This window comes from Gobius niger, assembly GCF_951799975.1.
Source record: "Gobius niger genome assembly, chromosome: 2".
Lineage (NCBI taxonomy): Eukaryota > Metazoa > Chordata > Actinopteri > Gobiiformes > Gobiidae > Gobius > Gobius niger.
The window spans coordinates 39,181,361-39,209,039 of record NC_136853.1 but is presented as its reverse complement, the minus strand read 5'-3'; the positions used below and the strand labels follow the sequence as shown (position 1 = coordinate 39,209,039).

General features: G+C 41.8%; 1 protein-coding gene and 1 long non-coding RNA gene across 2 annotated transcripts in view; one reads left to right on the top strand and one right to left on the bottom strand.

Annotated features, from left to right (window-relative positions):
• Nucleotides 1-27,679, top strand: part of LOC306960201 — a 508,646-nt gene that overhangs the window by 433,067 nt on the left and 47,900 nt on the right. The window lies entirely within an intron of this gene.
• atxn7l1 (ataxin 7-like 1) overlaps nucleotides 9,968-27,679 on the bottom strand; it is a 32,374-nt gene continuing 14,662 nt past the window's right edge. The window contains exons 2-11 of the mRNA XM_079552448.1: nucleotides 22,256-22,362; nucleotides 21,483-21,681; nucleotides 20,644-21,062; nucleotides 18,089-18,171; nucleotides 16,106-16,368; nucleotides 15,125-15,329; nucleotides 13,610-13,731; nucleotides 12,841-13,323; nucleotides 12,403-12,652; nucleotides 9,968-11,108 (exon numbers count right to left, since the gene is read on the bottom strand). Coding sequence (XP_079408574.1) covers nucleotides 11,091-11,108; nucleotides 12,403-12,652; nucleotides 12,841-13,323; nucleotides 13,610-13,731; nucleotides 15,125-15,329; nucleotides 16,106-16,368; nucleotides 18,089-18,171; nucleotides 20,644-21,062; nucleotides 21,483-21,681; nucleotides 22,256-22,271 — 2,058 coding nt within the window. The 5' untranslated portion in view covers nucleotides 22,272-22,362 and the 3' untranslated portion in view covers nucleotides 9,968-11,090. The remainder of the gene's footprint in view (nucleotides 11,109-12,402; nucleotides 12,653-12,840; nucleotides 13,324-13,609; nucleotides 13,732-15,124; nucleotides 15,330-16,105; nucleotides 16,369-18,088; nucleotides 18,172-20,643; nucleotides 21,063-21,482; nucleotides 21,682-22,255; nucleotides 22,363-27,679) is intronic.

Below are 27,679 nucleotides of genomic sequence, written 5' to 3'. Positions count from 1 at the left end.
GAGTAGGCACATAAGCTTTCTTTCTGCGGCCTTCTCCTTTTGAGCGTTGTAATGATGTGATTTTGAAATCAAGAATGCTCAACTACTTAAAGGGGCTAGATGCAAGTTGGCCATTTTATACTCACTACTGCCACCTCAGGTAATACGTATAACTGCACCTGGTATATTAAGCTTGTGCATGACGGCAATTTGGACCCGAATTAACACCTTTTTTGAGTGACAGTGCAGGATTTTAGAGGCAGTTGTGGTGAACAGGTCTGAGCTCATTCTACACATTAGGACATTGCTAGAACATGTAGGGAGAGGAAAACACATAATTTTAACATTTTTAAACTCCGTATAGTCTGATGCTAGATGTAAGATGTTAAAAGGGTGGGCAATGTGAGCATTTGCTTCAGCCTTTTCCACTTTAAGTTATGTTGAAGAAGTATATTTAATAGAAGGTAAATAATTTGTGCAAACTTTTAACCGAAAAATCCACATTTTTGTTGGTAGGTAAGATTTCCTACTGTACCTTTTATAGACTGGAGAAGTCACCATAGCCCTGCCTTTACTCTATTTGACTGATATGGCACTATAGTGTCTTGGAGACAGATTGGAGCCATACTCTTTGTGGCCTTATTCGCAGGGATAATGATGTTTAGATTAATTTTGAAACTCTAGGAAGCTAGTGGAGAGACTTTTGCACAGGATTAATGTGTTTGGAGAATACATGCTTAATAGGGCAGAGTGATCTGAGCTTTAAATAAGTAAGTAAGTGCATTATTTGTCATTGTACAGCGAAATTGTGTTCAAGTGTAAGTCCTGAGCTGCTGCGACTGAGCCACGCTGCCACTGTGAGCCAACCTGACCAGCATATTTGTTTGTTTGTTTGTTTGTTTGTTTGTTTGTTTGAATTGTTTGTTTGTTTGTTTGTTTGTTTGTTTGTTTGTTTGTATACTTTATTGTCCCCATAGGGAAATATGTCCTCTGCATTTAACCCATCCTTTGATACCACTGAGGCAACCCGTCCTGATGCATAGGGCCAAAGCTGATGGTCAGAATCACCTGGCTGGAGGATTCACCTATTATACATGTTTTTCTTATTTGGAGATAACAGAAACCATAGCACCCGCAGGAAACGGTGCACTGCCTCCTGGGTTTGTCCCTGTTTCAGAGCGTGGTGTCCTGCACTGGTCAGCTCCACCTCCTCCTTCCTCTCCCTCCTGCACAGCTCCCTCCGCTCCCTCCACAATAGTCGTTCACCATCTTCTGGGAGGTTTGTTCAGTGTTCTGCTTTTGGGCTCCTTACGCTGACTTCTATGAGCACCTGACTGGAGCAAAGGTGAAATCTGCTCTGCCTCACGGACATAAAGGTATTCTACGACTGGACGACCTCTCAGGTTATGATGGAATCTGCTCTGTGCTAACCACCGCATGGATGAGTGGGTGATATGTGGAGAAACTGAGGTACTGGTCGATATGAGTCTATTTAAGGTACAGAGGACAGACACATCCACTTTTACCCAACATTCCAGGAAGGGAAGGCAGTTTTTATCTGTGATTTCTTTTGCAAACATCTCCATATAAAGGTCTGACACTAAAGGAGATACGGGATCCCATCCATTTTTAGTATTTGCCAAAACAGTTTGCCGAGCTGATCAATGGTTAGGTTAGGTGTTCTTCTCTATGTTCCTCCTAACAGGTGCACCACTGTAGTAATAATAATACTGCAAACTGTAGCTGTCTATCAGTAGTGCCAGATGTTTCTAGCTGTTTAAAAACTGCCGCAACCACTGTGTACTTCGATGTAGGATTGCGTTTCATTAGGTAATACGTTTCTGTGGCACCTCATAAAACACTTCCATGAGGATGCTCTCTGCATGGAGGGAGAAACATTGACCAGTGTCAAAAAATGTAACTCCAGTTATTTTGCTTTAACAAAGATTAAGTTTAAATTAATTCATTCTGTTTGAAAATGAGTACAGATGTTGACCGATGTACTAGTGGAGGTATTTTTGTCTTGTGAATCTCTCTTTAAGTGCAAGGGCAGCATGGTAGCGCTGCTAGAAGGTCCCGGGTTCGATGCCCACTATGACGGGGCCTTTCTATATGGAGTTTGCATGTTCTTACCTCTGTGTAGGTTTCCTCCAGGTACTCCGATTTCCCCAACGACAAAAAACATGTACAATAGGTGAATCCTCCAGCCAGGTGATTCTGACCGCCTGGCTCCACATCATAATAATAATAATAATGCATCGGTTTTATATAGCGCTTTTCTGGACACTCAAAGACGCTTTACATTGCACTATTCATTCACTCCATGCTTGGTGGTGGTAAGCTACTATTGTAGCCACAGCTGCCCTGGGGTAGACTGACAGAAGCGAGGCAACCAGTCTGCGCCATCGGCCCCTCCAACCACCACCAACCACTCACTCACTCACTCACTACATTCACTAGGCTTCCTGGTGTTACCAAACTGTCTCCCATCCAAGTACCGACCAGCCCCTTCCCTGCTTAGCTTCCAAGGTCTGACGGGATTGGGCATCACAAAGGCGGTATGACCACATCATGGAGATGGGTCCCTGGGCACGGCACTGCCGTCGACCACTGCTCCTTACGGGTCGCCTCAGTGGCATCGAAGGATGGGGTAAATGCAAAGGACAAATTTTCCTACGGGGACAACAAAGTATACAAATAAACAAACAAACAAACAAACAAACAAACAAACAAACAAATTGCTGTTGTTTTCTTTAGACAAGACATATTAGTGAAAGTATGTGACTTTTTGCAACAAGAAAGACATTTGGTTTACTTTGCCAAACCAGAATGCAAACAAAGATAGAGCCATCATTCCTCTAAATTAATTATTTAAATTCCAATGTTCTCACGTTCCCATGTTTGTTGCATTTATGTACTTTACATTATACTTTAAAAGTCCCAATTTGTAAACACTTTTAGAAGTGATCATTTGATCCCCCATTTGATCATCAAACATAAACGATCCGGGAAATATACAGGTGCTTGTCATATAATCAGAATATCATGAAAAAGTTCATTTACTTCTGTTATTCAACTTAAAATGTGACACTTATATATGATATAGACTCAGTACATGAAACGTGAGATATGGCAAGCCTTTATTTGTTACAATGTCGATGATTATGGCTTGCAGTCCATTTTCAAAATATTCTAATTTTATGAGATTTTTAATTTGTTTTTTACAAGCTGAGCCATAATAATCAAAATGATAACAAATAAAGGCTACATATGTATCTCACTTTGCATGTAATGAGTCAATATATCATACATTAGTTTCACAGTTTAAGTTGAATAACAGAAGTGAATGTACTTTTTCAAGATATTCTAATTACATGACACCTGTATTTGGTGGATCCAACAAATATTTAAGATGATAGTGTCAAATGTATGACAGTTTGTTCTGTTACCACAATACATCACATCAGTCCAAAAGTCTTTCTGCATGAGTCAGTCATTCATTCAACTTCTTATTTCACCTCTTAGTGACATTTGGACGGGGTGCACCTACAGAAGTCTGTCAGTTTGATGCAGGGCTGACAAAACCATTCTCTGACCTTTTTACTAAAAGCAAGTCATTTTTTCCAGTTTCCACTGTACAGTAAATCATGTGTTTTACATACATGACTAATTGATGGTCATGTTGGTGTTCATTTAACTTTGTAAAACTGCCAATATGCCTTTTATCATTCCAATAATGGCTCATACAATTAGATCTATGCATTGAAAACATAGCTCATCAACCTGAGTCATAACACGGCTATTTAATACAGCAGGATGATGTGAAACAATAATAAAATTTACTATCCAAAACATAACTCATGCGTTTGACTTGACGTCTTAGGAAATACATTTGGGTCGTGTTAAAGGATGCTGACCACAAGATGTCAGTGTTGCTGGACATGAGATTATGTTTCTTTTATTTAGAAAAAAAAGAAAAGGCTCAGAGGAAAACAGAGTGGTGGGAAGTATCTGCTGGATGCCAAGCTCAATCAAATCTAATTGGCTGTAGAGATTCGTCTGGAGAGCAGTAATAGATGCTAGAGCCATCTGCACATGTAAGCACCGCCTTCCCCACTGCTGTTTGACTGTAAAATACTAGGAGGACAAAGTTGTTCTTCCAAAATGTTAAATCAGCCAGCGCCGGCACAATTATGATCCATGTTCTTAAAAAGGGTTGTGTTTCGGTGTATCCATTCAGGACATTTACTCCTCAGTATCTGTCCATCAGTCTCTTCAGTGTCCCAAAAATAAACCTGGGAATAGTTTGGTTAAGGTTTGTACTTTATTAACCCTGTAGGGAAATATGTCCTCTGCATTTGACCCATCCAATGACACTGCTGGGGCAACCCGTGTGGAGCAGTGGACGACAGCAGTGCCCGGGGATCCAGGATGTAGGGCCAAGGCTGATGGTCAGAATTAACATGTTGTGCACGTTTTTTGGTTGAAACATGTCATTATAAAAAAAAAAACCTTTAACCTCTTAACCCCCACCTGAACCAAGCATATTATCTCCAGTTTGGCTTAATCTAAATCTAAAAGCTTCTTTATGGAAATAAAAATGAGCTGAGAAAGAGGATAAAAAAGCAGCAAAAGAGCAACAAAAAACGTGGCAACAAAGCAACAAACACGCCACAAATGAGCAACAGAAAAGTGACAAACAAAAATTATTTTTTGTTAATTTTTATGAAAAATGTGGTGAAAAAGTGACAAAAAAGCCTCAAAAGAGCAACAAGAAAGCAATGAAATAAATGTAAATAAAAAAAAAGGCAACAGCGCAAGGTAAAAGATCCGTTCAGATCAGTTTTGTAGGTCTTACTGTAGCTTTACACTGGTCTCTAGGCTGTAAACCTTTAGATTTGGGTAAAGCTGAACTGGAGATAAGGGTCTTGGTTAAGGCGAGGGTTAAGAGGTTAACACTTATCAGAGCTGCAGCATAAATACAAAAATAGAAAATTTACTGTCATTCTTCCATAACTCGTAGTGTCTTAGGGGAATAATATACAGGGGAAACATGGAAAAATGGAATATCGTGAAAAAGGTTATATATGAGATGGACTCATGACATGCAAAGTGACATAAACAAAATTCAGCAGCTCGTGTCCTGACGAAGACCAGGAGGTGGGACCACATTACACCGGTTTTAGAATCGCTGCATTGGCTCCCCGTGTGTTTCAGGATCGATTTTAAAGTTCTTTTAATGGTTTTTAAATATATTAATGGTCTTGGTCCTTCTTATCTTTCAGAACTGCTTTTACCTTATGAACCTTCATGGCCCCTTCGCTCCTCCGGCAGGGGTCTCCTAGTTATTCCTAAAGTCAACAAAAAGACTTATGGTGAGGCGTCTTTCCAATATTACGGCCCTCGCCTCTGGAACCACCTGAGGAGGAGCTCAGGGCTGCAGAGAACATTCATGTTTTTAAGAGCAGGCTCAAGACCCACCTTTTTAGCTTAGCTTTTAGCTGATTTCTACTTACTTATTTATTCAGTTATTTTTATCATTATTTATGTTTGTAATTATCTTATTATACTAGTTTCTAGTTAGTTTTATATATATATATATATATATATTTCTATTATTCTAATGTTATTTGCATATTGAATTTTAGAATTTCCAGTGTTTCCTCTGAGGGAGCCCTCTGCCCCGGGAGCGGTGGTCGGCTGTGGCTGTGTGGGTGCTGTCCTCTGGGTGCCCGGATGGAGGTGTGGTGTTTCTGCTGCACCTCCGCTGGGTGTCCGGTGGTGGTGCCCTGTGGCTGTGGCTGATGTGCCGCTCCCGGTGCAGACGGCTCCTCTGATGGCATTTCCTTACCTGGTTCATCTGTACCCAGACTCAGCACTACGTCCATTATCTCATCGTGTGCGTGTGCGTGTGCGTGTGCGTGTGCGTGTGTGTGTGTGTGTGTGTGTGTGTGGCTATGGGGAGGGGGGTGGGGTGAGCAGTGTCTGTTTGGAAGAGTGGGTGGTTGGGTGGGCGGGAACTGCTTTTAATCTGTAAAGCACTTTGTGTTACAACCTTGTAGGAAAAGCGCTTTATAAATAAAGTTTTGATTGATTGATTGATTTTGATACTGGTATGTCAAGCCTTTGTTTGTTTGATGATTATGGCTTTCAGTCCATTTAAACAATTTTTTTTAGATGTTTTATTTGGGTTTTTACAAGCTGTGAGTCATAATTATCAAAATGATAACAAATAAAGGCTTGATATATCTCACTCCCAGCCCAGAATAAACTCCCAGCTCACATTGAAGAAGCAGGCACAGTCCCTACATTTAAGACTAGGCTCAAAACGTGCCTCTTCGAGTTAGCTTATATATCAGGTCAGTTAGGTAAAGCTCTAACCCACAGCCTGAAGGAAAGCTGCCCTAGGAAAACACTGCTGTGGGAAGTACGGCACACTGAACGCTATCCTCTTCTTCTTACTGCAGACTTTGTCTTATTATGATACATTATTTAATTTATCTGTAGTCTGTTCATCACTATTCTCATGTTGTCTCCTGTCCCACTCTCCCTCAGGAGTGCCTGTCAGATTCCTGCATATTGGAACGGACTGGACGGTCTGCAATCTTGGCCCGTCTGCTGAGGGATCCTTCAGCCCTGGGTCTCTATAGCCTGTCCGTCCATGGGAGTGGATCACTCCTGTGGTTCTCCCAAGGTTTGGACATTATGATTGCCTGGACACTTCATTCACCTGAACTTTACATTGTCATATTTATTGCTCTGTTTTATTGCTTTAATGTTTGGTGCAGCCCTGTGAGGCAAGTGATATTGGGCTATACAAAACCATTGACTGATTGATTGATTGATGATTTTGGCATACAGTTTGTAAAAAAAACATATTCAAAATGTCAGAATATTAGAATATTGTGAAAAGGGACTATATTGTAGCTCATAGTGTCACCCTTTCATCAGATAATTCATCAAAAACACCTTCAAAGGGTTCCTGAGACTTTAAACGGTCTCTCAGTGGTTCAGCAGAATTCACCATCATGGGGAAGACTGCAGACCCGACAGATGTGCAGAAAACCATCACTGACATCAGGTAATAGCAAAAGAAGTTGGCTGTATCAAAACACATAGAAAGTTAAGTGGAAGGGATAAGTGTGGAAGAAAAAGGTGCCCAAGCTGCAGGGATGAGCACAGTCTGGAGAGGGCTGTCAGGAAAAGGCCAATCAAAAGTGTGGGGGACCTTCACGAGTAATATAATAATTTGTTTTGATTTATTTCCTGTAACCATTTTTTAGAATTTTAAGGAAGGACAGACGGAAAGACACAGACAGACAGACAGACAGACAGACAGACAGACAGACAGACAGACAGACAGACAGACAGACAGACAGACAGACAGACAGACAGACAGACAGACAGACAGACAGACAGACAGACAGACAGACAGACAGACAGACAGACAGACAGACAGAAAGAATAGGATACCAACTTGAAATCTTTTAATAAATGCCTGAATAGAAGACAGCTCTTACAGCAAATGTTCACTTTTAGGGAATTCATTATCTGATCCAACTGCTGTCAGGGAAAAGGCATCTCCACCATCACAACATTGTGAACTATACAAAAAACCAGAACAACATTAGCGCTGAGGGGCTCTGTCAACAAAAGAATAGACTTTTCCTCATTTACTGCAGTAGTTCGAAATACTTTTACAAATATATAGATACAATATTCTTATACATCTCAAATCTTTATATCTCAAATCTTTATATAAATAGATATTGATTAAAGATCAGGGCATTTATTACAAAGTGCAAAGAAAGGAAGGTTCTACAAAAAAAACAGTGATACCTCCAAAAAAAAAAAATCAACAGCAACAATATACATGATAAAAAAAACAGATTTGAGAGGAATTTATGCAACTTCCTATTCATTTGTGACATAAGGCAAGGATATCCGTGTGTAAGCTCTGTAGATGCGCAGTACAAAGCGGGAGAAGGTAACCAATTATAATTAAGTCGGCAAGACCAAAACCTCTCTTTGCCAACAGAAGTTTAAACTGACAAATGTGTTAATTGGCCTTGTCGGTAAATTGGCAAACAGCAGCAGGCGGAGAAGATCAGCGAGGACACAATTGCCAGTATTATAGTGCATGTAAGTATTAATACACCGCAAGTACCTAAAGCTTATGTATCTACAGTAATAGTCAGGTAGGTTTGAAATTGTAATATACACAATTAGACACGACCAACTCTCCAATATGGTGAAACATGGGAAGCACTAAATACGTGGGGGAGAGAGGGGGAACCCAAAAACAACCTCGATATGTACAATTCAATAGACGCTAAGCAGTTGGCAAGTACCTGATGTGGCATTCACAGCTTTGGGACGCTGTGAAGCCAATATATTGGTTTTGCACAAATTGGGGTTAGGGCATAAAGGCTTTGGTTGCAAGAAAATACGTTAGTCAAAAAAACTAGACTGAGAGATTTGATTTTGAACATCGTATTTGGATGTTGTGGAGAATAATTCATAATTCATTCAAATGGTATTTTTTTTAAAACTGGCATAAATACCTACAAAACCTTAAAAGAAAATGAGCAGAACATTATCAAGCAATTGTAATAGCACAGGAAGTTATGGACAGGTACAAATGGAAGTATAAAGGGTAAACCACACAGGCAAACAGGAATGTGAGCCTCTTTCACAAAGTTTGGTCTGGTTCCACGAAAATAACAAACACATTCTGTACGAGTGAACATTTCTTTCTCAATAATAAGTGGTGTTCAGTTAAGCAGTATCCCTAGTATAACAGATTTACAAGTCAATACATTAGATCGTTACATTAGCTTCCGTCTACAGAGAGTAAGATCTCCTTTATCATTTTGGGGACTATCATCAAAAATGCAAATGTGTCTGCTGTTATTAATCAGTATCAAACACTGCTAAATAATAATGGCTTACACTTGTATTGCACTTTACAAGCCTGTATAACCAAGTTTCTCAAAGCGCTACACTGTTGTCCACCCCGAGGTCCACAAACTTTTCCTTTCGTAACTTTTAACATATGTCCAGGGTCCGGAAATATGCAGTCACTGCTCTTGAAAATGTTGAAACATATAACACATACACATACTTACATAGCAGAGCTGATCAATGAAACAGTCATTTTGCCATTTTAAGTCTACGTTATTCAAATTGTTTGGATACTTTTTAATTCAGTCTTACACATTACGTATGTTGAGAGGATGAAAAGGCTTTGGAGTCCGGACTAAAGCCTCTGGAGGTCCGGATCTGGACCCAGGTCCGCCAGTTGGGGACCCTGCTGTAATAATTATTCAGTCACTCAAGAGTCGGTAAGCCACTAATGTAGCCTCAGCTGCCCTGGGGTAGACTGGTGGAAGCGAGGCAACCAGTCTGAGCTATCAGCCCCTCCGACCATCACCAACCACTCACTCACTGCATTCATTCAGGCCTATTGTACATGTACAGGGGAAACCAGAGTACCCAGAGGAAACCCACGCAGACACGGGGAGAACATGCAAACTCCACACACAAAAACCCCCCCGGCCGGAGATCGAACCTGGACTAGCTGTGAAGCACGAGCGCTAACCACTGTTACCGTGCCGCCCACAGCTGAAATAAATACATGCTTTATTGTACTGAATGCAATGACTTTCAATTACTTGACTTCTTGTACTTTTTGAATAATACTGTGGAAATCACTACAGGGTAAATTTATATTTATACGGCACAGTACAGAACTGAGGATGTCCACTGACTTTTTAATGACAGTTCTTACAAACTTGCAACAACGACCAATAGTCAAGCAATAAATGGTTCTCATTTCACAAAAAGAGATCCCGGGTTAGATTCCTGGAGCTCTAAACCAGATCAGGCAAAATATGGCCAAGCTAGATAGTGGCTAGCCGGTCCACCTCTGACATAATTGAAGGATGGGTCAAATGAAATATTTCCATATGAGGCCAATAGAATTCTTGCACGCTTGTGAGAACCAGACCAAACACATTCATAACATTAATAATAAGTCTCTTTTTGTAGCTCATTTTTGTAAAAGGGGGGAATTATCAATAAATATAAAAATAATAATAACATATGTACACATTTGAACAATACAAACTTTCATAATACTTACATTTTCTTCAAAATTGCCATAGGAATATTTTTTGCTGAAACCTCAATGGTCAGTTACAAGATAAACATCAATAAATGATAAATTATTGTACAAAATGACATCCATTGTCATAATTATAATTAGTCCATTTGCACGCTCATACACAGACACCGAAGTTTGTGTTCCTCGCAGTAAAAAGTCAGTGAAGACTACTTCTTCTTCTTCCTATTTTGATACTGAGCGCATTGGTAACACAGATGATTTCTTCCCTTGTGTGGCACTGCTGGAGGCTGTGAGAGTCCACGAGAGATAGACAGATGGAGAGAAAGAGGGAGATAAGGGAAGTAAGTGCACTTTTACCACGGCATGCTGGGTACACAAAGGCAAACATGGGTTTGTATGGAGTCAGGAAGAGCAGAACAGATACAGAAATAATCAGCTGTTTCCAAGAAGATGAAAAGAAGAAGGGAGAGGGTTGAGAGAAGAGGATACAGCTCTCCAACTGAGGCTACTCTCTTTTTGCGATAGAGGAAAATTGGAAGTCAGAAGTGACGCAATCCTACAGTAGTTGTGTCGGGACTCCTTCAAGGCCACCAAACAAATATGATTTTCCTCTTAAGCTGTACAGACACAGGAAGTTGAAGTGATTTACACACAACCAGGAAAGCTCTGATTGCATTGGAGTTTTTTGAGCTGTAATGACAAAAAAAAAAGAAAAAAGGCAAGGCAAATACCCTTTCTACATGTGAGAGTTCAGAACAGCAGTTTTCAATGAATGTTTCCAAAAGAAGTCAGGCTGGAAGAAGTACAATCAGTCTAAATGTGGTTGAAATCTCCAGAGCTTTAGTCGTCATCTCGCCATTAGGTAAAGCAGAGTTGAAAGAGTGCGATAGCGGTCCATTGGTTTTGTCTGTGAGGTGAGATCAAAGGTCACAAACGGCGGTGGCCTTTGCAGCTGCCCAACATTCAAACAGGAAGCAGGTTTCTGTCAGTGGTGCATCTTGACCTGCAAACAGAGAGGGTACATGTATATGTGTAGGCGGTCAGTTGTACCGGAGTTTACCATCACGGAGATGGGTTGTTCCCTCGTCGTCGTGTACTGTTTTGTAAACTTCCCATGATCCAGTACAGATGATGACTTGAACAATCAGCGAGCACATGTTAACCCACATGAAACTTCACCTGCACAGTGGCATTTTAACATAGTCATAGTCATTTAAGACTTCACTAGTAACTGAATGCCATCATAATAACAATGGGCCTCATTCGCAACACGTTTTTGCGCAAAACAATTGTTCTTAAAGCTACTCTAAGTGACCCCGTTTTGCCGGTCCGGCATCGTTGCATTCACATTATTGCGTCACTAGATGCGCCACACACGCAAAGAGCAGCAGACTTTGTGCCGCAGGAGACCAGCGCCGCACCTCCCTCACCTCCCGCACCTCCCGCACCTCCTTCACCACCGCTGAGGACAGCTTTGAAATTGCTTATGCCCTTTCAGGAAACGAGGAGCAGACACTTTCCAGATGCTTTACTTTCACCCCATCATGGAAAACTCTTTTTGTCAAACAGAACGAAGTTTGGAGCTATAATGCAGCAGCCTTTACCTGACGCTACGACGCTGCGCTCCTCAGGTCAGTAAGAAGCTGTCGCCTTTTAGCTCTGCCTTTCTTCGTGCTGCTGCATCATTTTCATCACTTGTCAGTCACATACAGTATGTGCACGCATTTGGAGCAGAAGAGCTAAACTCTTTTGTCTAAACTCAAGAAAACAAAACCTGACGCACCTGCACCGCAAGTTTGCTTTACATTTCAGGAACCCGGTTAGAGTATTAAAATGGTAATTCAAAGGACATTTATAATAGATAAAAATGTATGACTAATTTGCTATTAATTGTGAGTTAACTATGACATTCATGCAATTAATCGCGATTGAATATTTGAATCGCTGGACAGCACTAGTTTAAACACTTTGGTGTCTCTGTTGCTATTAAATAAAATGTTATGTTTTATACTTTGCTGCAGATTGTTTCTGTATACATTTTTTGCGAGCACTGAATTATAAGTTATTATTGCTCTGCTAATGTTTGCACAGTGGGTATTTATTATTGGGAATCTTCACCATGCATGCACTTTTATAACAAATGAAAGTGATTGATTGACTGATAGGCTTATGTAAAATAATGATAATGTTTGAATCTAATGTAATTTTACGTCTTTAAAATTGTCCCTCATTGTCCTGCTTTGTCCCACATCTGGCTGGTTACAATCTGGTCACTCTAGCAGTATGTGTCTTTTTACCTGTCTAGGAGACTCTGGTCCTGAGGCCAGGATCCCACTGCCGTCGTTCCCTTTTCCAAATGAGCTCTCCAGTTCGCCTGGGCGGCTTACTTTGTTGGCCTTCCCTCTACATGAGCTAGGGCTCCTCCTTTTTCGACTCTCTGTTTTCCCACTGTGTGCCAGCGGGACAGAGGGAGAGGGTAGTGGATGGCTGGGAGCTGTGGCTGCATCTTTACTGGAAGTGTATGGTGAGCTGACACCAGGATCACGACTGAAATAATGAGAAGAAAAATTAAATATAGTCATTCATGAAAATTACAACTCAGACATGACTGAAGTTGGCAGATTATAAATTTAAAAAAAAAACACAGCAGCACAAAGCGAACAACTATGCCTACAAAAAAAGCCAAGATTAAATATTAATATCAAACTAGATAGTAAATAGGATCTCAGACCCACCTATGTGGCGAGTTGTGAGACCCATCAGCTCTGGACATCCAGCTCTCAGCACTGCTCCACAGCCCTCCTCCCCCACCTCCGAGCTCTTTTCTGCGGGCGGGTGTGGCAACAGTCCCACCTCCACCTTGTAACGCTGCATGGTGGCTATTACCATTCCTTTTATGATTATCTATTGCTGGAAACAAGGAAGAGAATGGGTAGAAAGTAGAGTTTCTCCTCTTCTTAGAGTCCTCAGTCACTTTAGATGAGCGGCTCGACTTGTGCGTGCCATTGCCCGCTTTGCCCAGTGCAGTCTGTGTATGGGAATGTGGGGCGTCCCGGATGCTAAACATCCCCGTGGTTTGAGGGAAGGTCGCGGTGTAACAGTTTGTTGGGGGTGTGGAGACTGGAGAGCTGCCAGAGAGAGGGGACGGAGGGTGAAGCTGCTGCGATGAGGAGAAACCGGAGGGAGACTGAAGGCTCTCCGCTGCAAGTGGGACTTTCCTATCAGAGAGAGGCCAGGATTGTGCATTAGTGGTTCTCAACATGACCCATTCATTTCAGCCAATATTTATGTATTTATGCAGTTTTAACCCAAAATAGTTTATTTTTTAATGAAAAATCTTGAGATGTCTGTTGATTCATTTACTGATCACTGTGCGTGAGTGGTTGGTTTGAATATTTAACAGAGCCTAAATTTAAACTCACTTCTTTTCACATTAAAACTAGTTACTATGGTGGCCCTTAAAGTGCCGTTACACTACCACAAATACTGTAGATTGTTGGCTACCTCCACATATGAGAGTTGAGGTGTTTCTCCACCATATTTTGCAAAGCCAGCCTCATCCGGTCCCATCGTCGGTCGAACACATAGTGGCCCCGTCCCATTAGTCGACTGCTGAATATGCACAACTGAGGAATAAACAAACATATTACAAACATAATAAAGGTCCTATATTATCCATTATTCTGTAGTTTTGCCGTTTTAAACACACCTGCATTGGTATTTTATGTTTTATAGCCTTAGATAATGTATATACAGTATAAATAAATACGTTAAAAAAACTAACACAGCATGTGTGCTGAGCCCCCTCCTGTTCACTCTGCTGACCCATGACTACACTCCAGAGCACAGCTCAACCCTCTTCATTAAGTTCTTAGACGACACTACAGTGGTGAGTCTCACCGGCAATGGAAACAAGACAAACAACAAGAGTGAGCTGAGAAGCCTAGTCACATTGTGGACACAGAAAAATCTATCTCTAAATGTGGAGAGGACAAAGGAGAGCGCGAATCCCGCATGTCTGACAATCAGCGATGCTGCTGAGAGAGAGTGACCAGCACCAAGTTCCTGGGTGCACATCAGAGAATCAGAGAACCTATCCGGGTCCACAAACACTACATCACTGGTCAAGAATGGATATCAGTGTCTCAACTTTCTCAGAAAACTGAGAAGAGCTTGAGCCCCCATCATGTGCACCTTCTAGAGAGGGACAATAGAGCATCTTGACCTGCCGCCCTTCCAGTGCGTGGTTTTCAGCTCGCATCGCTTTAAGCAGCAACAGGCTCTGCCTCTGAGCTGCCCTTTAAGGATTGGCCCTACCTCTGCGGAGCTCAAAGCGTTCTCTTTCAGGTCAGCAGAGCGCTGCAGTGCAGTGACATGCTTCATTCATAATTAGTGGCACGTTGGCACAGCAGTCATGCTTCACTGCTAGAAGGTTCTGGGTTCGGGCATGTTCTTACAGTGTCTGCGTCTCAAATACAGAGGATATATTCTACACAATCTTTTTTTCTGCCTTCAATTTGGCTGAGATTAGTGTTAATTTAGTCAACTCCTCTACATAATAATAAATGCTTACAATAGTATTGCCCTTTACAAGCCTGTGTCACCAAGTTTCTCAAAGCGCTACAATGTAGTCATTATTCATTCACTCCATACTCGGTGGTGGTAAGCTACTGTTGTAGCCACAGCTGCCCTGGGGTAGACTGACGGAAGCGAGGCTACCAGTCTGTGCCATCGGCTCCTCCAACCAACACCAACAATTCACTCACTCACACATGACATTCATTCTGGCCTATTGTACTTTTTTTAGTTGTAGGGGAAACTGGAGTAGCTGGAGGAAACCTATGCAGACACGGGGAGAACATGCAAACTCCACACAGAAAGGCCTCCTCCGGCCGGGACCCTATTGCTGTGAAGCACGAGGGCTAACCACTGCACCACCATGCCGCCCAAATTTACCACTTTACATTTACCACTCTTGTCATCCAGAACTGTTCATAGTAGTATGGAAATATGATGTACCCCTAAAGGTTGTGGGTGTTGACTGGAGAAGTGAACAGCCGCTCTGTAAGCGTCCTCTGGAGTTTCAGAGTCTCCCTCGTCACTGGAGGGTCGACCCCCGTCTCCAGCTGAAGACGTCCAGCCAGAGGGGGACGGCTCTGGATTTGAAGCAGAGGGAGGAGTGGGTGCAGGAGGCAGAGGCGTGGATGAGGAGGAAGTGGGAGCCCTGGGTAAAAAAAAAAAAAAACATACAAAAATGTCACAGATTTGGGCAATTTATATTTAACACAGTACAGGGCTGTGTTGTACATACATAAAAAGAAATCTCAAGCTTAAGTAAATAATGCTATTAAACAGTATAACTGTATTACAGGACTGTTAGGATTGTACTGCTATTCACTAATGCTAAGCATTAGTAATTTAAAACAGAATTAATTTAAATTAAAAAAAATAAATCGTACCATCATTGTACATGCATTTGACCTCAGGTAAAAAGCCTAATTTGATTTTGTTGTTCATTGGATTGATACTTTTAATGCAAATGACCTGAAACCTGAATCTCAACTAAAGCAAGTTGTGAACTGTGACTTTATGCATCACATTCAGCTACAGCATCCCCTTGTGGAAAGAAGTAGAATGAGCAAAACTCTACACACTCAGCGTTAAATAATAAACAATAACAACTATACTGAAATAAAGTACAAGATAGACAAAAACACAAAAGTAGTCTACAAAGAAAGATTCACGAGTAAATAGTAATAGTAAAAGTAAAGTTATGTGTAGTCCATCTCTCAAAATTATACACATGCTGTACATATTCACCATAGCAGAATGTATCATGTATTTCTCAGGACCGTTTTTCCTTATCATCACATAAAAAAACATTATTATTAAATTAAGAGCTTCAACATCTCACTAAATGTCTGTAGTGATGGACTTATGTATATTCCTTAATTCCTTTTACAATACAGCACAAAGTTAAACACAACTGAAGCGTACCACCTCGGTACGTGTGCACTGGCCAGGCGTAGCTTCAAGATGGACAGTGGTCGTCCGTTGGGGCACGGAGGCTTGCTCGGGCTCGCCTCTTGAGGAGGGACACTCTGGTTAAAGCTGAGCTCTTTTCGTTTGTGCGCTGCATCTCTCTCCTTCGGTCTCTCTTTGGCTCCTTCCTTCTCTTTCGCGCTGCCCTTGTGTTCAGCCAAAAGTATGTTGAAATGTTTCCTTCTTCCTGGGACGGCCCGGCGCTGAGTCAAGGAGTGGGACTGTGGGAGGAAGACAGTAAAGAGGTCAATAGCAGATTCACACACTATACCTGCGCCAGAGAGTGTGTCAGAGAGAGTTTTGACTATAGAGGCCTTGATACAGTCCAGAGAGCATTTGGACCGGAATTACAGCCTGCAAACAGACAAACAGGTAAATATTGTTTTGCACGGCTCAGCTCTCTGCCTTTCCAACTATCTGGGAACTGGGAAGGTAGCCGGTCAAACAACCTTTGCTGTTCTAATCATACTGTAGTTCTAGCTTTAGGTTTTCTTGCCACAGTATATAATCCTCCTCCATATGGTCTGGCTTTCACGAACATCTATAATAATAATAATTACCACATGAAGCCAAGTGTAGAGGTTGCATTAGTTTAACATTTCTACCCAGTATTAACCAAGAACGGCATTCAGGAAAAGGTAAATGTGGTCTGATCTTTATCAAAATCACACGAATGATTCAACAGTGTCTGCTTAACCTAATGCCACCCAAACATTTACATTTGATCATATTTTTATTTGCCATAACATGTAAACATTCAAAGGAGAGCATGGAATAAGTAAGTACACTGCCTGAATCTCACTGAACTGCAGCAATTTTGTAAAGAGGAATGATCCAAGATTCATCCTGATCGTTGTGCACGTCTAATCTGCAACTACAGGAAAGCAGTTATTGCTGCAAAAGAAGGATCAGCAGCTATTTAATACAAGCGTTCACTTACTTTTTCCATGCATGTTGTGAATATTTAAACTTGTGAATTAATTTTTCCATTGATGAGAGCAAGTTGTCCAGGCCCTGAGGCAACAAAACAGCCCCACACCATGATGCACCAGACTTCACATTGAGGACAGGGTTTTGATGTTGATGTGCTGTTCCATTTTTCCTCCACACATGACGTTGTGTGTTCCTCCCAAACTATTCAACTTTGGTTTGCGAAAGAGCTCTTGGATGCTCCACAGCACTACTGGAAAAATATGTGGACCCAAAGTTGAACAGTTTGGGAAGAACACACAACGTCATATGTGGAGGAAAAATGGATTAGCACACATTAAAAACCCTATCTCCACTGTGAAGTCTGGAGCAGGGAAAATCATTGTGAGGGGCTGTTTCTATCATCAATAGAAAAATGAATTCACAAGTTTTTCAAGATATTTTGCAAAAAAAACTGAGACATTCACAACATGCATGGAAAAAGTAAGTGAACCCTTTTATTAAATAGCTGCGGATCCTTCTTTTGTAGCAACAACTGCTTTTCTGTAGTTGCAGATTAGACGCTCACAATGATCAGGATGAATCTTGGATCATTCCTCTTTACAAAACTGCTGCAGTTCAGTGAGATTCAGGCGGTGTACTTACTTATTCCACCCTCTCCTGTGAATGTTTACATGTTATGGCCAATAAAAATATAATCAAATGTAAATGTTTGGGTGGTATCAGTTTAAGCAGACACTGTTTAATCATTCCTGTGATTTTGAAGAAGATCAGACCACATTTAGTGACCGATTTAGGCAGAAATGTGTGAAATTCTAGCCGGTGTACTCACTTTTTCTCTGCACTGTATGTCAAATTGTAGCATATAATCCATATAATAATGAAAAAAAAGTAAAGAAACAAACACTAGACAGTACCAACAGTATTTGTTTCTGTCAATAAGGTAGTAGTGTTGTGAGTCATGAGCCTCTCTTGGTGTCAAGGCTGTTTTCTAAGATGATATTTGTTTACCTTGCAGGTCAGAGAGCGCGTGCAGGGCCGCTTCGTCTCAGGGTCCGGGACTCCACAGTGTTTATTTGGATCAAACACTCTTCCTACAAAAAAACAACAACAACAATTGAGTTTTTGAGTTGCAAACAGATGTTCAGAGCAGAGGTGTTTACAAATGAAACTGAGATCTCTGAGGAGTGTGCAGAACTGCAGAGAAAGCAGAGCCAGACGTCTCTAAATAATAGCAATTGATGAACGTTCATTGTTCATTTAGTATAATGACTGATCAGATAATGAATTTGCAGCAATTTTGGGGGATTGTTGGACTTTTAGCAACCATTTTTCACATTAATGTTCAATTGATGTTCTTGCAATCCCATAAAGATGATTGCAAAAAATTATATTTATTGGATAAGGATGTTCGGTGAACATGAATATACATTTTGGAAATAAAGTTAAAAAGAATACAGCACCAAGGAGAAAAGGGATCCCTACATTCTATATGGAATTGTATCCTGAGTAAAACTACTTGTTTCACTCAGTAAACTATGTGTCCTGTAGTCAGCAGGTTAAGGTAAACAGAGCTTCTTTCAGACAGCTATAATCTACTGCTGCCCTAGGCCATAATCCCTGTAATCTAGCCATGTTTGCACAATGAGACACCTCCCAAGGTTAGAGAGGATTCATCAGACAATGTGAACGTATCGATACAGTGCCAAAATTTTGAAACCACTTAATTTGTTTCAGGAAATATTTGGATTTGCAATAAACAAACACTTTAGAGAAGATATTCAGAACTGGGTCAAGATTAGACCAAAACTGCAAGAGCAATACTTCAGTACGACAAACCCCAGACCAGACCAGGAGAAAAGCACAGATGCATGGCTCTCGCTGCTTGATGCCCCAGTGATGATACCCCCAAGAAAGCTAGCTCCATCTGTGCCCTGTGATCCCCGGATCTACCTGGAAGAGTCCCTCCCTTCCTCTCCTGCTGTTCTGACGCCCCAGCAAGCACTAGACATTAACTTCAGTCTTTAACCCTATATATCTGTCTGTCTATGGGAGTGCATCTCTCCTTCAATGTGGTTCTCTTTGAGATTTCTCCTTCTCTCTACTGGGTCTTTGTCTGTGGTTGTGTTATTGGGCTATACAGAGGAAAATTGAATTGAACCAATTCAGCCTCTACCAACTAACCCAAAAAATCCAGCCTGAACCAGAGGTAAACCAGGGTAAATTCCTAGTAAGTTTACACTCCACGGTGATCAAAATGTTAAATCTTAGCCTCACTGAAAGCAAAGAGAAGCAGGGCCAACAATTAATTAAGCAAAATGACGCTCTTAACAACCCAGGAACCACCAGTCATATTGGAACCACCACTGGCTTCACTACCTTCACATGCTCACTTGCATGTAGTTATTAGGAAATAATATCATACAATAAGCATAGATCATTCTCAGTAATGTGACTCTTGGTTGGCAATAAGCTGTTTGGAACGGTGCCTATGCAAATTAAAATGGAACCTTTTAAATTAAATAATAAAAACACCTGTTTTGCCAACCAATATACAGAGACTGAGAATGGTCTATAGATGACTTAATATGGACCCTGACTATGGCCCCTGAAATTCCTGAGTATGTCAAAAAAAAGAGTAAGTCTCTAGATCATTCCTGTGCGGCGCTATGAATTTTTAAAGAAATAATCAAAATGGTCATTCCAGCCACTAGGGGGCTACTTAAATAAAGAAAGTGAAGAACTCCACATGTGTCCAGCAGAGGGCACTGATAAACGATCAGGATATAAACAACACATTATAGCCATGTGGTAAATGGACAGTGCAATAAAAGTGTAAGCTGTTTTTATGAAGCTACAGTCCGGATCATTATTAGTCATTTATTGAGAGATGCTTCTTCAATAGAATATTCACAATCAAAACATATTTTACAGGAGCTTTTGTTTATGGACCCCGGCAATATACTCCCGACATAATTGGCCCCCAGGGAAATTTACTTGGAGACCCCTGGTCAATAGAATAATGGAATGGCCCGAAAACCTAAAATGCAACGGAAAAAAATCAGATCTATAAACGGAATAACAAACAGCAAAAAGGGATTGAAGAAATTCACAAAAGAGTGAAAGTTCAAGAGAGAAGAACAGCAGGCCACAACACAAGAGGTGCACAAAAAGTCAATCTGCTTCTGGGCAGCGGGAGCTCACGAATCACAGTGTGTAAATGAGCACAGAGGGGAAAGAAACAGCAAGAAAACATCCTTCAGGAACCTCATATGTCACATGACCCCAGTGTTGGCTCTGAGATGTGAATTTACACCGATAAAAAGAAACATAACAGAGAAACAGACATTGAAAAGACAAGTTAAGTGAGCAAATCTTCCTGATTTCCCATATGAGTGTGGCATTTAGTTTCTACTCTATATTGTTGCTATTGTGTTTGTTTATCCAGGCATGGGATCAGTACAAGCCAAGTATGGGCCATTTGATTTGACCTATTAAAAAGGACCAAACTTATTCATATGCAGTGTCCAGACCACAGTTCATGGTATAAAGAGTAATTCTCGAACCTGAGAGCCTTCTGTGTGATCTGACAGCTGATGTCTTGGTTCCGTTCTGCTGCTTCTTATCCGGAGTCGAAGATGACGACGAGGGTAAAGCACTACATCTCTGCGAGGGGGAGGGAGAGGGTTTCCGGTCAAGCTGAGAGGAGGGAGAGGTGGTGGAGGCCGGCCGTCTGTCCAGAGGAGAACGCGCCGGACTGGGACGACCATCCACGGATGACGGGGAGGTGCCAGAGCGCGGAGTCGGCGGTCCAACACTGCCCCTGCCATTTACAAGCTTTTCGGACGAACGCTGGGATGTAGGAGGGGTGACGGAGCCGGGTTTGTGGACTGATGGAGCAGAGGGGTTGAGGCGCACGTGGGACACAGAGTTGGACCGGCTCAGACAGGGCATCTTCTCCAGGCTGACCACGGGGAGAGATACACTACAATAACACAGATATAATTAAAAATAAATAAATATAGAGCAAAACCTCCAATTACTGGGTTGCAGGTGACATCACAGCATTCTAAAGGCCTATACTATTATATAGAGGAAAAAAAATTGCTTTGTTTTTGAGGAAATTTTTGGTCTTGTCCAGAGAGAACATGGACCCAGTGACTGATATTAATGATCATTTCTCTAATTCATAAATTTTCTTTTTAGCTACGACTTGTGAAAGTGTAATGCTGTTAATAGGAAAAACTGGCTCCTGCCCCCCGCTGGGTCCAGTGACATCATCATATTATTAAACCTGCAACCCAGCAATAGCTAAGTACTTTTAGGGCTATGGAACATATGACAAAAGTGAATAACCCTCAGTGACAAGAGCCAGTATGACTTTGCAGCAACAGCAGATCCTCACCATGTCTTGCTGCGGGCCCCCTTCGGAGGGTAGACGGCGAGTGGTGCCTTGTTGAAGCGCGAGTGCGGGTAGTCCTTGGGCACCCTGAAGGGCAAAGTGTCACCCAGACTGGGGTTCACAGCCGGGGCAACCGCTGAGACCTTGGGCTTCATTGGGACAAGGGGACTCCTGGAGGGGACCGGGGAACCATGACGTTTCTCTGAAAATTGTACAAAACATTTTCAAAAACACCCAAATCAATCAACAGGTTGTTACTGGTAGGAGAAATGTGTGTGCATCTCATTTGCATCTGATTAACACTTGAGACTCATCCAGAGTTGGTGTTTTCGCCCACTTGTTTCTGACAATGCCAGATGGCCGTGTTGTAACACGAGACTGAAATTTGGTGCCAGAACGCTATCACAGACACAATTGAGTATTTTCAAATCAATTCAACATGCTATTCGCTAATTAACAACTTGCCTGACACCATCTGAAGTCTGTTACTACAGGAGGAGATTTCAGAAAATATTTTGGACAGATAAACATGATACATATATTACATGGAGGGTATCTGTACAAGCATCCGTGACACACATGAAGGGGGGGGGCTAATACGCAGTAGCCTTGCATGATTCCTCATGAGCAACCCGAAATATTTATCTCTTATAACGGAGGGAAGAGATACTTTACACGACATCAAGTGCGAACAGACAGGATGTAGAGCTTTTTTAAAATAAAAGACACAAACAATATTATAAAACAAAGTATACACGTTAACAGGCCTCACTTACGGTTCTTGCTATGCATGTCTCTTTGTGGGAGTGGGTTGGGGAGGAACAGAGGGTGTGGTCCAGGGTTGAGACTGTCTGGGTTCACAGGGAAACTACACCCCAGCTACCTGAGGGGAAACACCCAGGTCAACACACACAACAATAGGAGAAATACACAAATGTTAAGTGTGCTTAGGGTAAACTTAGGAAATGCAAAAATAAGTGATTGATATAAAGTTACACCTAAGGGTACGGCTTAAAGGGACTATACAGAGTTAAAAAAAAAAAGGTTAAAATAATGTATTTTCCTCCCCCTACATGTTCCAGCCATCCCGTAATGTGTAGAATGAGCTCAGACCTGTTCACCACAACTGCCTCTAAAATCAGGAACTGTCACTCAAAAAGTTGTTAATTCGGGACCAAAGTGCCATCATGCACGAGCTTAATATAGCAGGTGCAGTTACACGTATGACCTGAGATGGCAGTAGTGAGTATAAAATGGCAAACAAGCATCTAGCCCCTTTAACATATGTATTAAAATTAACCTCTTAAGTTAGAAGTTAAAGGCAGATAAAAAAAAACAGGCTTATAAATTGAGGATGCTGGACATTTCTTGATGTAGAAGGCTGATATTTCTTGATTTACAAAATCACTTTTCAAGAGCCAAAGTTGGGAACGGAGTTTGGATGTGGGCAGAGACACAGTCACCAGGAAAACTTATCTCAAGTTCAATTATTTTTTTATTCCTTTCTGCAGAACACACACTTCTAAAAAGAAAAAAAACAATGACGTCTGTTATTGAATAGTAGTGTCTGCCAATGGGAAGACCAGCTGCATGTGTTTACTTTGGAAGAGGCAGGGTGCAAATTAAAGTGCAAATGACTGGGTGCGATTGTGTATGAGTGACAAACTTCAGCAGATGTTGCATTGGAGCATTATATGAAATGCAAGACGAGACTTCAGAAAAAAAATTGTCCTCAGGGTTATCAGGGCACACATCATAAAAACATCAAGTATGTGGTAGAGCACCGGTAAAGCAGAACACAAAATTGACCTAATTTATGTCAGGAGTGCAATTGCTTTTGCAGAAAATGTATTCAATTCAGGGACAACAGCTGTTGCATATAAACATGTACAGTATTTAGCAAAGATTATAAAAGGCATCGCACAAGTCATGCATGGATCCCATAATCTAATTTGAGCTCATTCATTGCACAGGCGACACGCTTCTGTAAGATAACAGGCTAATATACCTCACAGCCTAATGTGTGTGTGCATGTAGCAGGTGTGTAAATAGGCCAGTGGATGCAAAGTAGCCGCCAGAGCAGCTGTATTCAGAGAGAAGGGATCAAAGTCCACATTTGCAGGTATGCAGCAGTCCAACATTGACACTTCAGAGATTAAGCAGCTCGCCAAAGCACACAGCAAAATCACACTGTGCAGCACAGAAATGCCTTAATCAGTGGATGAGAAACCTGTGCTGTGCAGCATTAAAATTAAATTATATATTGCATTTAGCAACATAACCAATTGGAAAGTGTAATGCATGCACAGGTCGGACAGATGCACTTACAAGTCAAACTAATATCACACAAAGCAATCAAAATGTTCAATAAATCGCAGAATTCACATTGTTTTAATTATTTATAATAAGGACCAGGCAATGTAACGTAATATTAATATTATAAAAGATGTGGCTTATTCATTCATTATTAATGTGTGGCGTTTCAAAATAAACTTCTTCTTCTAATCTTAAAGCTGCCCTCAGCTACTCCGTTTTGCGTGACCGGAATGGTCGGATTCCCACATTGCATCACTAGATGCGCCACCTTCAACTTTTCCTTGTAGAAGCAGACGAGCGCCACACCTCCTCCACCTCACATCGCACGCCTCATCCTCACCTGCGCCCTCACCATGTAAACACAAACACGTGCAGGGTTGCAAATGTTGGAAGCAGCAGAAGCAACAGTCAGAGTCAGAGTTTACAAAAGATGGTGAACAGATAAACATCTGACCGACCTGCCCTGATGCAGCTGAAATCATCATGAAATGTTCTTTTGTATAAAAATCCAATATCTACAGGTAGCCATCAGGTCTTTTTCCTCCTTATAATTAGAAAGCAAAGCAGCACCGGAGGCTGTGAGGCATTCAGGGTTGTGGGGAAAAAAGCTCTGCACTGTAAACTTAGTTCTAAATGGAAGCATTATGTTCTAAATGCAACAAAAGAAGAAAAAAATAACAAAACAAACAACTTACAGTTTAGCCAATAAATGTTGTAAGTCTCAAAATGTATCTTATTTTTGCTGGTAAATGTACGTTGCACATGAGATTAATGAGATTTCTTTATCTCATTGAAAGAATTGCATGTTATCTTCAATAATTTTCCATTCATTGTACACTAAATATTAATCTTACTCACAGTGACTGTCTATTCACCAATGAGTGAGAAGTTGGTTGGGAGCTCATTGCACTGATTCACAAAACATGGATGGCGTCCCAGGCAAGGTCACTGAGCCACTGGACCACAAGGGCACCCTCTCTCCACTACACGCTCTCCCTGCCTGCTTGTTGTTAAGGTGCTGATCTGGGGCCTGATTGGCTAATGGCTCTTCCTGGGGCTGGGACTACATACTATATGAGGAAGCAAAATGCTTTCAGAGCTCAGATGGGTTTGTTTTTATTGAACAGGCAGCAGCAGAGAGAGCAGCCGGAAGATTGTCAGTCATTCACGAGGAGGATGATGAGACAAATGGAGGTGTTAACAAAAGCATTGCAGTGACAGTTTGAAAGCGTTACAGTCAGAAGGAAAATAAACCTGTGCAATGAATAAAAGAGCTCATTGTCTTTGTTTATGAAAGTAAATGATAAGGCTGGAACAGATTGTGCATCTTCTGCTTTAACCACTAAAGTAAAGTTGACTCTACAAAACTACGTCAGTGCACAAACATTTGAAATAATATATAGCATAAAGTTAATGTGACGTTAGCTTTACACTTATTGTGACCATTTGTCCTGCATTATGTGGGACTGCACAGCATTTTCATCCCAAATCCTGCATCACAGAAACTGATGGTGTGTCTCGCATTTTACTATCATGAGCACATTTTTTTTTAATCACTCATACACGGACTTTGGTTGACATGAATGTGATCTGCTGTTGTTCCTCTACACTCTCTCTCTCTCTCCCCTAAACCAAGCCAGTAGCGCTGCTGCAGGGGCAAAATACTTTTGATTGGCTATTCTAAGCAACTTTCTGATCTTTCTAGAATCTGAAAGAGAGAGGGCCCAAGTCAAGTGGGGTTTGGTTTGATTTAGGGCTGAATGATATGGACAAAATTTCATATCTCGATTCATGCCAGGTATCTCGATATCGATACGATACGATATAACTATAAGTTAGGCGAAAACCAGAAAAATTAAAACATAATACAAAATAGTGTAGTTTTATTGATCTTTTATATCTTGCTTTTTCAATATTAACTTTTATTATTATTATATTATTAATATGTTCTCCCCAGTGAATCTTCCAGTGAGGTGTTTCTGACCACCAGCCTGGCTGCACATCATGGAGATGTGTCCCCGAGCGCCGGCCCACGCTGGCAGCTCACTGCTCCTACAGGTCGCCCCAGCGGCATTGAGGATGGGTCTAATGCAGAGAATGAATTTCCCTACAGGGATTAATAAAGTATAACTACTTACTTACTTATATCTTGAATGTTCAAACCTCAATATCGATACGATAACGACATATCTTTCAGCCCTAGTCTGATTGACAGCTGCACCTCTTCCCCACAACATCAGCAAGCGCCTCCAGACAAAGCTGCGAACGAATGTCAGTCGGTCACAGACTGAAGAAATTGTAGCATTTTGGAGAAAAGCATGGGGGAAAAAAACACAAAAAAACTCAGATGCTCCTAAAACCGAGACTGGGCACAAGTATATTTTGGGGTAAAAGCAGTTCAGGGATATTCTCAGCGTGTTTTTTGTGAGTTATGCCAAAGTAAATTATCGCCCATAGTGGGGAATTCGACATGAAGAAGGCACAACAAATCAGAGACCCATAAGAAAAAACATCTTACAAAAGACACGTCCAGATCCATGAATGATTATCTGCCAAAAAGGCAAAGATTTACAAGTGACTGCAGCTGAATTAGCACTCGTGAACCACACACACTCCCTCTCATACAGAAGTGCAGACTGTGACATTAATCTGACCCCAGTCGTTTGCCCTGATTCTGAGCTGTTGTCGAGTGGCCGCACAAAAGCAGCAGCTTTAGTGACAGACGTCCTCGCTCCTGCATCAGCCGAAACATGTCTAAAAGAACTAAAGGCACCTATTGTACATCCTTCACAGACTGAAAAGACTACATCCTCACCACATTTCTCAGTGGCCTCAGATGCTTCTAACCGTGGAAGAATAAAACTCTTCCCACTGTCTGTCGGATATTGGACTGGAATTAGGAATGAAAAGCAAGATACTGGATATTTACGAAGACAGTAGACAAACAAACAACAAACAAGATCAATGAATATGGATTAAGTCTGGACATGGTTTCAGCATTTTGTGCTGATAATGGGAAAGACAACTCTCAACTGTTTTCTAGAAACTCAAAGTAAACGACTGTATTCTTAAAGCAAACTGCATGGCACACGTAGTGCAGCTAAACATGCTGGAGACAGACTGGACATTGATAAAGAGATGGTGATTAACAAAATATTCAGATACTTTTAATCATCTGCCAAATGAACTTATAATTAAATGCAGTGTTTGCTTTTGTGAATCAGAAGACATGTTCTACTTCAATTGTGTGCTTGCCCTTAGGCTGCGCTATTGCATATCTCTCGGAAGCGCCAGCTTCCCGCCCTGAGAGGATCAAAGAACTGACCGCTCCAATCATACTTGGGGTCCCACTCACCCCTGACCCCTTTTTCTCTCAGCTTTGCTCTGAACTGGATTCAACTTCAAGAATTGACGAAGAATGACTCACCGCACTCCTTCGCTTGAAACCCCGTCGCCCTCCGGCGTCAAGCAGCGGGTTTGCGGGTCCTGCACGGCGCCGCTCCTAGCGGGGGATCAGCACGCTAGCTGCTTCCTCTGCCTGGGCCGGCGCCACTCTGCAGATGACGGTTCCTGTGCCGCTTGTATCGCGCTCCCTCGGGAGGAGCGCGAGCGTCGCCGCGCCTTTTTGGCCCCTGCCTCCCAAGAGTTATCCGATCAGGAATCGGATACTTCGAGCGGGGATTTCCCGGCTCCAGCCTCCCCGGTGCGGGAACGGAGCCCGCCGCCGGTCTCCCCGGCGCGGGAGCGGAGCCCGCCGCCTCCGCCTGTCCCGAGAAGGGACTGGGCTGCGGACGATGAAGATGATCAGCAGCGCTTGTTTGATGAGGACGCACTCTCTCTTTTCTCCGAGGAGATGCAGCCGCGGGAGCGTTACCCCATGGATC